The following is a 15,492-nucleotide window of genomic DNA, read 5'->3' on the forward strand; positions in this document are numbered from 1 at the left end:
AGCCCGCAATAAAAGTGGCATGCTCTCACTGGGACCACTGGGAGGGATGGCATTTCTTCCAGCTCAGTGACCACAAGCAGGAGAAAGAAAGCGCAGCTGCCAAGCCAAACACAGGGAACTGCTCCTTTCCCACTCCATCTTGAGCTGGCTGCCACTGTCACGTCCTGTGACAGGGAGCGGTTCCTAGGAGTGGGAATGCGATCAAGAACACATACTATTTTCTTTTTGGATGTCTTACCTCTTTGATTAGAGAGCCGAGATAGAGGGCAGTGAGGGGGGTCTGCTCGGCCGGCTTCAGGACCACAGTGTTCCCACAGCAGAGAGCGGGCGCCAGTTTCCACACCAGCATCAGCAGAGGGAAGTTCCACTGGGACAGAGCACAGGGAAGGCCTTGGGGGCCCAGGTCCATCCCGCTCCCACCCAGGTGCCCAAGGATGCCTCTGGGGAGGACACCACTTGCTTTTCACCATTTAGGTTTTGGGTTGATGGGTGACACAGGAGATGCCATGGTCAGAGCTACATGGTTACCCAGTGCTTCCTAAACTGTACTGATGGCTAGGTAGGCCAGGAGGAGTGAATTCAGCTGGATCTATTTGACATTCCCTTCCAAAATGTTTGTTGCGGGGGCGACATCCTCCCTGCCTCCTGAGCACTTTTTCAATCCTCAATTCACTCTGCTGACTGCCTCCCCATCCTCCAGCCTGATTGCCACATTGGGCACCTGGGCTTCCCAAACAGATGGGCAGCATCATTGCATGCCTGGGGCACCTACCAGCATTGGCACGGCCCAATGGAAGCCCCAGCCCATCAGCAGCCAAGGCTGCCAGAGTGGGCCTCTGCCACCTGACACAGGTGCTCATCTCCACCTGACCTCTGGCTCCCACCTGCTCTTTCCTTCCAAGCAGCCCCACTTTGTCCAGGCCAATCCTGTTTGGAACCCCTTTTTCCTGTTGAATTGTCTTTTTTTTAAGGCCCAGCTAAAAACCACCTCCTAGGGATACTGGTCATTCCTGACCACTGGCTGGAATCTACCATGCCTTCTGCCAACACCTAAAGCTGGCCTCTTGAGAGAGAAATGGGGTCTAACCTATCTCAAGAGCCCTTGCCTTGGAGTACCAGGCCACCAAACACAGGCGCAATCAGTACTGGCACAACGCACAAAACACACACCAGAAGTTGGCTCCAAAGGACACAGAGAAGCTGGGTGGGGTCTATATAAGGGTCTATCAAGAAAAGCTGTCAGACTTACTGGCGTGATGGCCCCACACACACCGATGGGCTCATGCCTGGTGAAGCACACAACATTGTCATCTGGAAGAAAGGTGACCCAGTGGGCAAGAGTACTCTCACTTCATCAAGGTTAAGCATTTCAAGCAGTAAAGACAGGAAGGAAACCCGGAAGCCCACGAGGGTGCCAGCTCCAAGCCTTGTCTGTTATACAAGGAGTGATTGGAACTTAACTTCAAAAATGAAGTATGTTCCTTATGAGAGGAATCAGCACAGCACCATTTTGCAGGGGTGAGGGGTGGATGAGAAAATGACTTGGAGGGGCTCTGAAAGGGCCACCTGGGGGAAGGAAAAGACAGAGCCCCAAAGAGACTCCCCCATGAGGCCAGAGTCTGTCCTGCTTGACTCACCTGTGGGGATGGTCCTGCCCTGGATTTTGTCTGCCCACCCTGCAAAATATCTGAAGGTCTTAATACAGCCCTCCAGGTCAATGAAAAAGGCGTGAAGGAATGGCTTCCCTGTGTCCATCGTCTCCAGGGTCTGCAATAACAAGATGACATCCATTGTAGAGGCAGCTTTCTTTTATCTGTCAGGTTGGTAAAGATGGAGGAGAAGACACAGTTCCAGGACATCGATCTATGGACCTCAGTCCCCCGTGTCACTTCAGAAAGCATGACAATAAATCGAAATTGACCTAAGACCAGCCGGGGCTGCTTTTATTGCCAAATGCCTAAGGCTGGGGGCTCAGCTAGGGCCTTGGGCACATGCTGCCCTTGAAGGTTCACCAGAAGCCTCATTAAAGGTCCTCCATGCCATTTGGTCTTCATCTAGACCACAGGGACCTCAGCCCTCTGATCTGGACACGTGAGCTTGGACACGACACGTGCTTTCCCAGGAAGCTCTGGGACATTTGGTAGTGAGAAAGTGGCTTCCTCTAACAAAAGAGAAGGGGAAGGCATGAGTTTTCCCCCTCTCAGCAGGGCTGGCCAGTATGGCTCTGGAAAGGGTGATGAGGCCCAGAAGGCTGCACCACCAGTACAAAGATGCTATGCGTCCTGACTTCACTGGTGCAGCCGGAAGCAGAGCCGGGAGGGAGCAGCTCGTGGACTGCGGAGGGAGGTGGTTACGCAGGGCGAGCGAGCGTGCAGCAGCTCAATGCAGGGATTCTTTTCTATTTCCAGCCTGGGGTAAAGAGAACCCCTTTGTTTCTTAGACAAGCAACCCCAGTGGAGTCCAACACTGAAACTGCCAGTCATCTGTCTCTGCAGGAAGTGGCCACCCTGACACATAGCCCAGGGCTGGATTCCTGCGGAAGCATCAATGGAGTGAGATGATGATGTAAAAAGGAAGGCAGGCAGGCAGGAAGGAAGGCCTCTGCTCCTATGCAGGGCTTTGACCCTAATGCACGGGCATGGGTCCCATCCCAAGTGCGGCATCTCCATTCCCACTTAAAGGTGCGGATGGTGAAGCTGACAGAGACCAATGACTCAACCATGGGCACCCACACAACCAGCACTGAACTTGGGGTGTCCACCAGCACAATGACTACCATTTGGGTGGCTGCCCGGGGGACATTTGATCTTGGAAGACTTGAGAAGCTTGGGTCTCCTCTATAATACCTTTGCTTCAGGGATGAGCCAACTCCCCTCTAAATTGGGGGTTACCCTGATTAATGGTAGCTGAGAGGCCTTGAGTAAGACCTGAATCTCTCCCTGCCTCAGTTTCCTCACCTGTAAATTAAGAATAACAACAGTGTCTCCTTTCTAGGTTGGTGAGAGTGAGGAGACAGGTACCTAGACCACTGCGTGTGCCTTGCAAGTAGTCCAAAGGAGACCCATGACTATGATTTTCCCTTTAGGTACTATGCAGGTGCTTGGTGACTCTCGCCTGGGGGCTGGAGAAGACAGGGCTATGAGGGTCCAGGGTGTGTGTCCCATCCCTAGCAGCCGCCACTCAGGCCAGTGTGACATCCAGTAAACTGTTCCTTTGGCTCCTATTGATTCACATTCCAAGGTGGAACTTTTAATTTCCCAGGAAAAACTTAGCAATTGAAAATAATACCAAAAAGGTCTCTAGGACACAGCTACTCCAGACAGAATCTGCCTGTTGATGGAACCAGGAGTTTATTCTTGACTCTTTTCTGGAATAAGACAAGGGAGAAGACTTTAACTTTGTGGGTAAATTTGCAGCGTAACTGTTAACTGCCTCTGATCCTGGCTTTCCACCTTTTGCTGGGTGACCTTGGACAAGTTACTTACTCTCTTTGGTCCTCAGTTTTCTCATCTCTTAAATGGGATAATAAATACTGAGGTCAAGGACTTACAAGCCAGCTACATGGAGAGCATTCAGTAAGTATTGGGTGTTTTTTTTTTTTATCATTAGCTTCATCATGAACTTTCTGGAGTGATAATATGAATTTTCCAGGTTAGTTTTATGGAATCTGTCCAAGAAAATTTCAGGTCACAATAGGTTCAGACAGAAAATTCTTAAAAAACAAAAAAAAATTCCCAGGTGAAGGAGTGGACAGGAACCTGAGAAACCAAGTGCTAGCTACTGAATGGAACAGTTGCCTCTTAAGCTACTTAACAAAAGAGAAGGGGAAGGCATCCGTTCCTCCCTCTCAGCAGGGCTGGCCAGTGTGGCCCTGGAAACAGCATCGGAGCCCAGAAGGCTGCACCACCAGTACAAGGAGGCTATGCTTCTTTATGGTGGTGGCTCAACCAAAGGAAACCACGGCTACTCCTAAGTTTATTCACATTTTTGGAAAAAGTAAAGTGCCTTCTGAATAATTAAGACATAGCAACCATGAGATACTGAAGAAGGACAGGAACGTGTGGCAGGTGGGAACTGCCCTGCATGGCCTGCATATCCAGGCTTTTAAGCAACAGAACCCAGAAATGGCACTCAGGTTGACAGGGAGAAGCTGCAGGAGAGCCCCTGTTTGGATGCTGCCAAAAGGAGCACCCAAAGAGCCAGAGCCTGTGCCTGGGGTGCTTCTGCAAGGGAGAAAAAGTCAGGGGCCACTGGATTCCCCCACATCTGTTTCCAAACATTGACCACAATAAACACCCAGCTCTGTCAAACCACTAAGCCTGCAAGAGAATAAGAAGGAGCGAAGCACTTTCTACTTGGGAACGCAGGAAACCATATCAAGGTGGAGAGTGAGGAGCCCGCCTGTGATGTGGCTGGAGTTTCAAAAACCATATTTGCCTGTAATTCCCTTGTCCCTTTCATGTCGTGGCAAAGAGCTGGATCTTATTTCTTGTGGACAGCGAGGTTCTGATGGCAGGGGAGATTTGCTGGGCGGCGCACGGAGTTCCTCCAACGCTCCTCAGCTGCTATCAAAACACAGCCACGCTGGGACAATGGGGCGGATGAAGAGGAAGGTGGCCTTGCAGCCGCTGCTGCTCCCAGGATGATGCTGACACTGAGGACAGGGTGGGGAGGGGTGCCCAGGGCACATCCTCTCCAGCCTGCTCTGAGTCCACACGACATTGCAGACCGATGAGCTCATGCAGGGTGAAAACAGAAATGTTTTTGAAAAAGCCAGTTTGGCAGCTTGAGAGTCGAGGCTGGCTTTCGGAGCAGGAAGAAACCAGAGGCTCTGTGGAGAGAAGAGCTCGCTCGATTGCTGGGGAGGAAGCTATCCTCACCCGGATTCAGATTCAGCCAACAAACCACTGGCCACTGGGAGGAAAGGAGGGAGGAAAGGAGGGAGGGAGGGAGGGAGGGAGGGAAGGAGGGAAGGAAGGAAGGAAGGAAGGAAGGGGGAAGGAAAGGGACTCTGGTTTCTTCGCAGAGGTGCCCTCAGGGAAATGCACCCAAGAGTTCCTCTGCCTCCAACAAACATACTCAGGGACAAAAGCAACTCTATGTCCTGGCTGACACCAGCACTTAAACAGGTGCTTCTTGTTCTCAACATCAGAAAAGCTGTTTTTTTTTTTTTTTTTTTTTCCAAATCAAAGGCCCCAAAGAAAATTCCTCTCCTACAAACTGAGCCTCAAGGTTTAGAACAAGTTTTAAAAACAGGAGTCTGAGCATACAAAGGATGGATGTGTAGGTTGCAAGCCAGTGGCCCTGAAGTGTCCTCTTATCACCCACCTCAACACAAACAAAGTTCTGAGGATCCTGTTAAAGAACACATTTACAACATATGAAGGCCTTCCCAGCCCTGTCTCATGGGGCATTCCAACCTCATGGGCTGGGCAGCAGATGTCCCCATTTTACAGCTGAGGAACTAAGGTATCTAAAAATTAGTGGCCAGTGGGCATGTACCTGGGTCTTCACATAGCAATATTACAACCACTAATATTATAACTGTTATAACCACAGAACTATCATGTAGTTAGTGCTTGCTAAATGCCATGAACTCTGTTAAGGATTTTAATGGGAACATTCTTACAATGCTTAGAAATCATTATTAGTGAAATTTCACATGAAGAAATAAATCTCAGAGATGTTAAGAAACTTGTCCAAGGTCACATAGCTACTAAGTGGCAGCGCTAAGATTTAAGCCCAGATCTTTCATTCTCTGAGGTTTCCTATAACCAGGCTATCCTGCCTTGACCACCACTCCACACAGGCTCACCCCTGCTCAATTCAGGAGTAATACAGAAATGATTTTAGTTTATTTTTTCTATAAGTGATTTAATAAGTATAAGAGCCCTGCCCCACAACCAGCACATTAAATCTGTAGTTTCATGCATATTATTACAGCAACCACCTCCCATATCCATGGAGGACATATTTTAAGTCCCTTCGATACCTGAAACTGCAGAGAGTAATAACCCCATAATACTATGTTTTGCATATACACACACATGCCTATGATTCAGATGTAGTTTATAAGTCAGACACAATGAGAGATTAACAATATTAACTAAAAGTAAAATAGAACAATTATAACAATACACTATAGTAGTTATTTAAATCTTATAAATTGCTTCTTTTTCTGGAATTTTCCACTTAATATTTTTGAGCCAGGATTGACCCTGGGTGAGTGAAGTCATGTAAAGGGAAACCTTAGAGAAGGGGGGACTACTGTATTCAGGATGAGGTTAGATTGAAGTTTAAAGGAAGTCAATGTGAAAAAGAAAAAATATTGAGTACATAAACATGTAGGTGGGACCAGGATACCACCCAGTCACGGTCCCTACGTGAAATTCCCCAAGTCTACTCACGGCTAGTATGGCGCGGTCCCTCTCCATCAGGTCAGCCAGCTGGTGCAGCAGCCTGCCACGACTCAGGGCATCCAGGCGGCGCCACGGGGAGCCCCTCTGGAAGGCGGCTTGTGCGGCCTCCACGGCCTTGTCCACATCAGGCTGAGTGGCCAAAATGACAGAGTGTCATTTTTGATGCATCTACAGTTCGGGACCACTCTGCTGTCAGTGACAGAGAACAGCAGCGTGGAGCCACTGTAGCACCGAGGAGGGTCCAGCACAGAAGCTAAACTTAAGTCACCCGAATGTAGGAGTGGGGGTGGGGGTGGGGGTGGGACTGCACCAAGGGTCTGTCTCCAAAGTTTGCATGGATGTGAGGGAGTGGGGGGGTGCTCTTCTCTTTTTCCTTTGTATCTTAAGTCTTTTTCAAAATTTCTACCACGGCCAAGTATTAACCTCCTTTCTGATTCAAAGAGCATTTTAATAAAGTCACCAACCTTGACTCTTTTTCTTGGTGACTCAACTATGAAAAGATTTTCCACTGTGGCCCAAGAGGGCTGATGGTGGGGGGTGGATTTATGCTTCTGTAGATTGAAGAGCTGATCACATTTCAAGAGTCCGCAGTCATCTGAAGTCAGGCAGCGGCTGTGACAGCCATGAAGGCCTTCTTCTGATTTCAGCCTCATTGTACCCCATGGGTACAGAATTGTTGCATCATTTTATAGACAAGGAGCTCTCTTTTGTACACTGAGAATAATTACAAAGGAACTATTTTTTTGTTGCGGTGGTGGTGGTGGGAGGGGCTGGGGATTGAACCTGGAGTCTTTTGAGCACTAGGCAAGGGCTCTGCCATGGAGCCACACCTCCAGCCCTGAATCACCTTAAAACGAAAAAAAGCCAGAGTTATCTAGAAGAGCATCACCTAGCCTCATTTTCAGGAAAATGGGCCTCAAGGTTCTGTTTGCTGATGGCTAATGATCCACCCTGAAGGTCGCTCTGAGTCCCTACCCCTGGGGAGGTGCATCACGCAGTGAACTCAGGACATTAGTCAGGAGGGGACTGCACCAAGGATTGGGACTGTCTCCAAAGTTTGCATGGGGGTGAGCAAAAGCTTTGGCATGGGAGATACTGGGTCACTGGATTCCTTGTTTTGGGCTCTGGGATGGAGGCCAGGACCTCTCCATCTGCAGGGAATGGGTGGGGGCAAGAGTCTCAGTTTCTTCCCTGATGCCCATGTGGGACACTTGGGAATCATCAAGTGGGAATCCCATTTAATATCATGCCCTCCCTGCCAGGGCTCCTGTGCTACTTTCTTAGAAAACAGAGCTTAGGATAAGAAGTCACATGGAGGGGTGTCTATGTGGGTGAACCACTGTGCATTGCATGTGTATCGCAAGACTTTCCCTGGTGGGAGAAAATCCAAGCCTACCTCACCTACACAACCATTACCTGACCATTTCAACATCACTAATACACTCATTAAGAATATCTATTCAGACAGGTGCAGTGGTTTAGGAGGCTGAGGCAGGAGGTTCTTGAGTTCAAAGCCACCCTCAGTTTAGCAACTTAGTGAGACCCTGCCTCTAAATAAAATAAAATATAGGGCTGGGAATGTGGCTCAGTGGTTAAGTACCCATTGGTTCAATCCCTAGTACCAAAAAAAAAATGTATCCAAGCTGGGCATGATGGTGCCTACCTCTAATGCCAGTGCCAGCTACTCCAGAGGCTAGGTCAGGAGGATCATAAGTTCCAGGCTAGCCTTAGTAATTTAGCAACGCTGTGTCTCACAATAAAAAACAAAAAAGGGATGGGGATATAGCTCAGTGATACATGGTCTTGGGTTCAATACCCAAGGGTGGGGGGAGAAGAAGAAGAAGAATATAGGCAAAAGGATTGATTGAACCCAGGAATTCAGGATCAGCCTGGTTGATATAGTGAGACCCCCATCTCAAAAAAAAAAAAAAAAAAAAAAAAAGAGTGTCTGTTCAGTATTCTAGTGGTTGAAGAGGGGGTCATGTTTCCCTTTTTTCTGTACAAGACCTTTAATCTTTCAGGTCAAAATACACTTTATGGCCTTGAAATATTCGTTAGCTTCTATAGGATAAAATAGACCCTGCCTAGCCAACAGGGTTACATAGACTTCAGCTTTACACAATCATGGAAGTTTCTAGTACAAAAGAAATCTGATGGTTACATGATATTATTACTACCTCCACATCACTTGGATTGTAACTCTTTTTTCCTGCAAGTGTATTTTTTTTTTAAGTGTCTCCTGCCAGAATGCTGCGTTTGGTGAAACACCCCAGCCGGAAATGCTTTCTGGAAAGAGTCTTTAATGACTCCAGGTTCAAATAATTGATAAAAACCTTTCCTTTAGCCACGTGATGAGGATAGCTGAGGTCATCCTCATAGATGGGGAAACATCTATCAAAGGAGAGTGACTCTTTGCAAAGACCGTCTGTAATTGATCCCATTCAAGAACATGTGTCTGAGTTGCACATACCAACGGGCCAGTGCGATTACCCAGGCCCTACCCCCAGGGTGGGCCCAATCTGTCTTACAGCTAAACCACACTGCTTCCTTATCCTTCATTTATCTATAATTGAATTACTGGGGAGTGGGGGGTGGGGGGGACCTACCTTATCTCCTTCTTCTACTTCACATATTTTCTCTAGAGTTGAAGGGTTATATGTGGCAAATTTTTTTCCACTCTTGGATTCGTGCCAGTCATTGTTGATAAATATCTAACCAGGAAAGGAAGTGTAACGAATTAGGTTTAAATCAAAATCATATAATTTCAACATGCTAAGGACCTTAGGTAACGTCTTATCCACCCTCTCTCCCACCTCCCCCTGGATGTGTTACAGATGAGACCTGGAGAAGACAGAACATCCCGTCACATGACCAAGTCACCAACTTGGAGCAAACTCAGAATTAGAACCCAAGTTGTCAAAGTAGAACTAAAATTGATTGGAGTTTTTCTCAATTATTTTTTTTTAACAATAACCTGGATTCACAAAGGAAAAATCTGGGTTAAATTGTTAAATAGAGGGTGTAGATTGAATCCTATACCCTCATAGACTTTGGGGGAAGATGAAGCAGGTTTGGGTATAGAAAGTGGTGAGCAATCTGCCTGCCCCCAAAGAGTGTATAAGCAGTGAATGTCCCTGTCCTTCTTCCTTCTGCAACCCCAGCAGGACTGACAGAACCTTGACTTATAGGAGGATTGTGCCATAATCCTCTAGTCTTCATAAACGCACATCAGCACATCCTTCCCTTGCATACCCTTTTAAAGATCTATTTTCCTGTTCGGCTTGGTAAAAACCAGTGTTGGAATACAAAGTTAAAAATCTGGGATAGAAAATTTTCAGGTTATATTAAGTCATGTAGCAAAACACTGTTGATATCCAAAACTCAAGAAATAATGCACAAAAATCACTTCACTGGAAGCCTCGATTATCCAAAATTACAGCTAAAAAATAAGAATGCAAAAAAAAAACCGACATCATGAGCAAACTAAAAAGAATTTGCAATGCCTATACATGTACTGAGATGTATGTACTATTTACTCTTAGTTTCCTCTAAGTTTTAACCACATTAAAAGAAAGGGCTTTTGGGAAAGAATTAGGAACAGAGATGATGGATAATGTACTAAGCACCTTCTGACAGCACTGAGGTCCTGGCTGCCCTGAGAGAGGACAGATAAGGTCCTGCTGCATCTCTGGGAGGGCCTTGTCAGCACAGCCTGTCACGGGGAAAGACCCCAGTCGCAGAAATCACACACAATGCCTTCCATCATTCCTAAGGACAGAACTAGCGCATTGGGATTTCATTCTTGTATCTAGATGATATCATATACATATATTTGTATTCTGCTTCTCTTTGAGTTGTTTAAAAGAAGAGTTGTATCACTATGGGGCCGATTTCAATGACTGTGAATTTGATTCATTGGGAACACTTGACTCTCCAATGACGACAGACGAGAGAAGGGAGCCATCTCCTCCAGTGTGCGGCTTGGTTACTTCTCTGGAGTAGGCCCTGTTGTATCAACTCCGCAGCTCATCGGGAAGGGAACCCAGGCTGCCTCTGGTGAGGACCATGCACAGAAGAGAGGCTCTGCCTGGCAGGTGGGCAGAGACCACCTGCCCTCTCTTTTGGAGTCCAGAGCTGAGAGCATCTGGTTCCAGAGGAACTCGCCCATTCGACTTCTAGAAGCTCAGCGCCTTCCCTGTGAGGCCGGGCCCCCAGGGAAGCATGTGAGGAAAAGGCCAGGCTTCAATTACAGGTTCATTCTTCCAGCTGAAACCAAATCCAAGAGTCCACTTTTGCCATGCAGCAAGTAATCAGTCGGTAACAGTGAGAAATTAATAAGCGGAGAAGAGGAGTTAGGTTAGAGTGGGGAGGAAAGTGTGGCCGGGAAGAGAGGCCCATTTATAGCAAGATGAAATTTCGTGGGTTAGATAATAGAGACGGTCAGCGAAAATTGCTGATTCTAGGCCTTCCTGGTATCAATTCCAAGGGGGAGGGAAAGTGAGAAGGTGGCAAGAAAGAATATAAATAGGGGGGATGGAAACAGATTGCAACGATCCGATGTCTGCTATACCTCATCTCCAAGCATGCGCCTCCAAAAAAAAAAAAAATTTTAACTTGGTTGCTTGTGACATTGATCCATAGTCTTTGCTAACTGACAATTAAAAAAAAAATTCAAACCGCTTGACTCTAACCATATCTCCTCATCACAATGTTTTTAATTTAGCAAAGTTATTTTCTTTATCCTACCCTATGAAGCAATCTTGTAAGTGGTTTCTACTGTTGGTTTTTCTCTCCACTAAAACATAACAAAAACGCAAATAAGGAATGTAGTCTACTGACAATGCTGGCCGTATTGTTTTGAACCCCAAATCAGGATAAAGGGTCTGGAAGGGGATTGTTTTTCTTGACTTGTGAACTGGTGTGAAACAAACTTTATCGGGTATAAAATTAAGCAACGTTGAATTGTAGACAGAATTCACATTTTACGGAAGGATCAGCACAAAGCTGGAAGGTGTCCTGAACAGAGGTTGAGATGGTGGTCACACAAGTGAATCCTACTGGCATCATTTTCAGTAATTTCCACTGGGTGTCAGGACACTCAGATAAGCTCAAAAAGAATATGTTTTTCAGGAGATTTGGGGGAATTTTATTTTCCATAAAAGAGATAATATAAACTGGCATTTGAACGAAGCACAAAACTTTAAAAGAGAATCTCTGATGTTGGAGGAAACTTTATAAAGCAAGAGTCCCGTAAAATGAAAGGGGCTGGTATCCTCTGAGGTCTGTGGGGATCTCTAGAGGGACCTTACCCTCCTCTCACGAAAATCACATTGCATGACCCTACTCTCAATGTTAAAATCTGGGAACAAGTGAAAGGCTTTGACAAAGGCCTCCTTCTGGAAGCTGGTTCACCTTGGAAATCACACCATCAAGGCCAGGGCTCAAACTGATCCTCCAAGACCGAGATGCACCAGTTTTGAAAAATAGCAGACCATTGCTGGCTCACATGTTCCACCCAGCCAACTGCTTGCCCTGGGCCTCCATGCTGGACTTCAGCCTCTCTTCCTCCTCCTCTCTACTTATTCCCTGGGCAGGCAGCCCCACTGCCTCTCAGCCCGAGTCTTCCTGACCAAGGAAGGAGTGTCACCCACAGCCACTCAGGCTGCTAAGGAGAAGCCTCTATGGACAAGAGCAGAAAAAATTAAGCTAGTGGCAGGGACAGAGCAGACAGCAACATTGTCCCCCATGAGTGTGAAAGGTACACATGGCGTCAGGCAGTTGAAGCCCTCTAAGACTCCCAGCTCAATTCCTTCATCTCACTACCTTTCCTTAGTACATGGTAAATCATACATCTGCTTTTTAATGGGCAAAGGGGACACCCTCTAGGACAACAGTCACTCATTGCTCTGTGAAACTCCTAAATTCCTCCTCCAAAAGGGCTGCATTTACACACCGAAATGGTCCTAAGGAATCACAGAGAAAAGGGGAAACTTTTCATGTGTGGCTAGATTACTCGGACAAGACTAATAAGGTACAAAGCTAAAGGACAGTCATACCTTCACTTTCTGTTTCTATAGTTTTACAAAACTCTTTAAAAAGCAAAACGCCACCACCCAAAAATGACAGCAGCCAAACACCGCAGAGTTAGGGTCTGAAAAAATGAAGGCACTATTCTAACCGTTACCAGAATTTGGGTTGGAATTTTCCCTTCGAGGCTGATACTATTAAGGAAACTACATTAAAAACAATTTTCAGTCTTTGCTGTAGATTACAGAGCCGTCTGAAAACAGTCAATCTAAATGTCAAGTAATTTAAATGTCTACACAGCCCACTTTGGGAATTAAGTGCCAAGAGACCAAAACCTGAAGGCCACACATAATGGCCTGCCACTTTCTTTGCTTGATTAAAATTATTTGAGAGAGATAATTGCTACTTTTGAAAGTAAAATCGATGAGGGAATTTTCTAAGCATTGTGTTAGCTGGAATTGGTAACTCCGGACAAGAGGAGACAAAATTGGGAGAAGTAAAGCCATAGGTGCCTTGGGCCTGAGTCCCTGAAGCGCCCCCTCCCAGTCAAGAGCAGAGGGAAGAATCCCAGACAGCCCTGGGGGTGTCCTCTCTCAAGACAGGCTCCTGTCTGCTGCTCCCTAGTTCTCCTTGGCCCCTGCTCCCAGCATCGCCATGTTCCTCTGCCCCAGGCAGGTGATCTCACTGCTTTGCCAGAGTTCCAGATCCTAGGAAACAGCCTAAAGAAGCAGAGCCCAGCACCGCAGGGTTGTGACAGAGCCTGGGAGCTTCGACCTTGCCACACACAGCATCCCCAGACTCAGATCTGGAACTCTGGGGAACATGTTCTTGGTCTGTAAATACCAGGACAGTTTCATCAGTGAACTCCTTTCTTCTTTCCCAAGTTCGGCTGGTACGCGGGATACAGCTAAGCATAGAAGGTGGCATTGCGTCCCTCATTGCTTCTGAGGTCCTGCTGCCCAGTTTAGGCTTCCCATGTGGTCCTTCCTCTCAGACTCCTGGGAATTCCCAGGCACCTCAGACCCTCCCAAAACCCAACTCTTTCAACCCAGGAAGCCATCCTCAGGGTTTGCAAAGAAACTACAGTGCTGCGAGTCACCTCAGGGCTCACCTCCACTCGCTTTCAAAGAGGGCCCTTCAAGGGCACGTCGGGGCTGCCCTGGGTTACAACTGCACTGTCTTCTCACCCTGCTTTGAGGCTTAGAGCCCCGAGCCCCCAGCCCCACCTCCTTCGAGCCTGCCTGGGGCGAGGGTTTCCACCCGGGATGCCCCCTGAAGGGTGCGGTTTCGGGAGGCGCTGGCCCAGGCAAAGAAGCTTGGGTCTAGGAAGAGTCCAGAGAACCTCCCGCCTGCTGACTCCTCGCCCCGCGCCCCCGGCCCAGCTCAGCCAGGAGTCAGACAGCCGTCGGGTGGGAGGCGCCTCCACCTCACCTTGGTGAACTTGACCTCCAAGTTGTGGATGGGGCGCGGCAGGGCAGGCGGCTTTCTGTCCAGCTGCCCGTTCTCCAAGGCCCCGTTGGTGGTGGCCATGGCTCCTCCGCGCTCGGCGGCCCGAGGCGCCTGAGTCTGCGGCGTGCCGGCTCAGCTGGGGCGGTGCGCAGCCTGCTCGTGGGGTGACAGCTCCGCGCTGCTTTATGGAGCGCCCCACGCCTCCCGCCCGAGGGGGCCGTCTAATTGGCTGCAGGACCGTAGGACCGGAGGGCGGGCGTGCGGAAGGGAGGGGAGGGGGCCGGCCCGCCTCACCCCACCCCGCCCGCCGCCCGGGAGGGAGCCCGGCCATCTCCCGCCCGGCCCGGTGTCGGCTCCGCGGCCCGCGTGCGGACCGCTCGGGCGGCTGCGCCTCGCGCTCTCGCCGGGTTGTTGCCCTTGGACAAGCTTTGCCAAGCGCCGCGGGGCTCCGGAAGTCCCAGAGCTGGGACACCGAGCCGGGGCAGGGAGCTGGGTGCAGGGACCGCAGCAGCTCTCAGCTGTCTCCCCGCAGCAGGGCGGGTTTGCACCTGCCGCGCCCCCTGCCCCCTGCTGATCCGCACTTTCCCAACTTTGGCCCGCGCGCAGCGGAGGTCGGTAGCTGTGGGTTCTGGTAGCGCCGGAGAGAATGGGCGTCTGGCGGGGCACCCCCAGCGCCGCTGCCTAGGAGCCTACGCTTTGGGTCCAGCTGCCAGGCCAGCGCTGGCAAGACAGATGCCTGCTGCACTCCAGCCCTCCAGAGCCAGGACGCGGGTGTCCACTCTGGGCCCGGCTGGCCCGGAATTTCCCAGCGGCCTTGGGGCATCACAAACCAAGCAAAGAAGGAGAAAGAGAAGTGTGAAGCCCTTTCTGCGTGCGCTGAGCTTTGGAGTCCTGGTGCCTGCTGGGCCTCTTACCTTTGCAGGCGCATACCACCATCCAGTCCAGCACCTGGGGTGAAATTATTTTGATTTTTAAAATGCATAAATTTTACCTCGATTAAAATGATTTAAATTTAAAAATGATTAAAATAAAAAGCAAATTCGATCTTTGCAGCTAATTGTTTTCAGAGTTGAAGCTTTTGTCCTGTATGTTGCTCATAACTGCCAGGGAGAGCGAGCCACATCCAACTTTTCATTTTGCCATTTTGGAAACGCACCACCAAACCTAAGGACTTGCCCCAGGTCCCATGTGAGACATAGAAATGGCTTCTCATGCATGCCATTCCTCAGGTGGCTGGAACAATGATTCAAGGTATGAACTCCCCATAAAAACAGTGATTTTATATAGGCTCAGCCCCTTCAGTCCATCTCCTTGTGCTAGTAATCCCAAGTGATTGACAATTGCGTGGTGGGGCTCTCCTATTTTCCTGAAGCTTCTTCTCAGTGTCCATCTTTGTCCCCTTCCAGGCTGCAGTATCACTGGGTGTCTTCTGGATAGCGGGATAAGTTTTTAAGCTTTTGGAAAGTGACCATCTGACCATCGGCCACCTGATGATAGAAAGGGCTTGAGCAATTATAGGTTGAAATATGCAGGTGAGGCTGGCAAAGGGGGATAATGGGACTGCCGAATGGCCACGGCTGACCAACATCTGTGATTC

General features: G+C 48.7%; 1 protein-coding gene across 1 annotated transcript in view; it reads right to left on the bottom strand.

Moving 5' to 3' along the window:
- Aldh1a3 (aldehyde dehydrogenase 1 family member A3) overlaps window positions 1-14,064 on the bottom strand; it is a 36,165-nt gene extending 22,101 nt beyond the window's left edge. The window contains exons 1-6 of the mRNA XM_046435974.2: window positions 13,878-14,064; window positions 9,026-9,130; window positions 6,408-6,548; window positions 1,638-1,767; window positions 1,250-1,311; window positions 239-367 (exon numbers count right to left, since the gene is read on the bottom strand). Of these exons, the coding sequence (XP_046291930.1) occupies window positions 239-367; window positions 1,250-1,311; window positions 1,638-1,767; window positions 6,408-6,548; window positions 9,026-9,130; window positions 13,878-13,976 (666 nt within the window). The 5' untranslated portion in view covers window positions 13,977-14,064. The remainder of the gene's footprint in view (window positions 1-238; window positions 368-1,249; window positions 1,312-1,637; window positions 1,768-6,407; window positions 6,549-9,025; window positions 9,131-13,877) is intronic.
- Between the last annotated feature and the right edge of the window lie 1,428 nt (window positions 14,065-15,492).

Source organism: Marmota monax, unplaced genomic scaffold (assembly GCF_021218885.2).
Source record: "Marmota monax isolate L192 unplaced genomic scaffold, Marmota_monax_Labrador192_F-V1.1 WCK01_AAM20220418_F8-fsc00005, whole genome shotgun sequence".
In the NCBI taxonomy this organism is placed as follows: Eukaryota; Metazoa; Chordata; class Mammalia; order Rodentia; family Sciuridae; genus Marmota; species Marmota monax.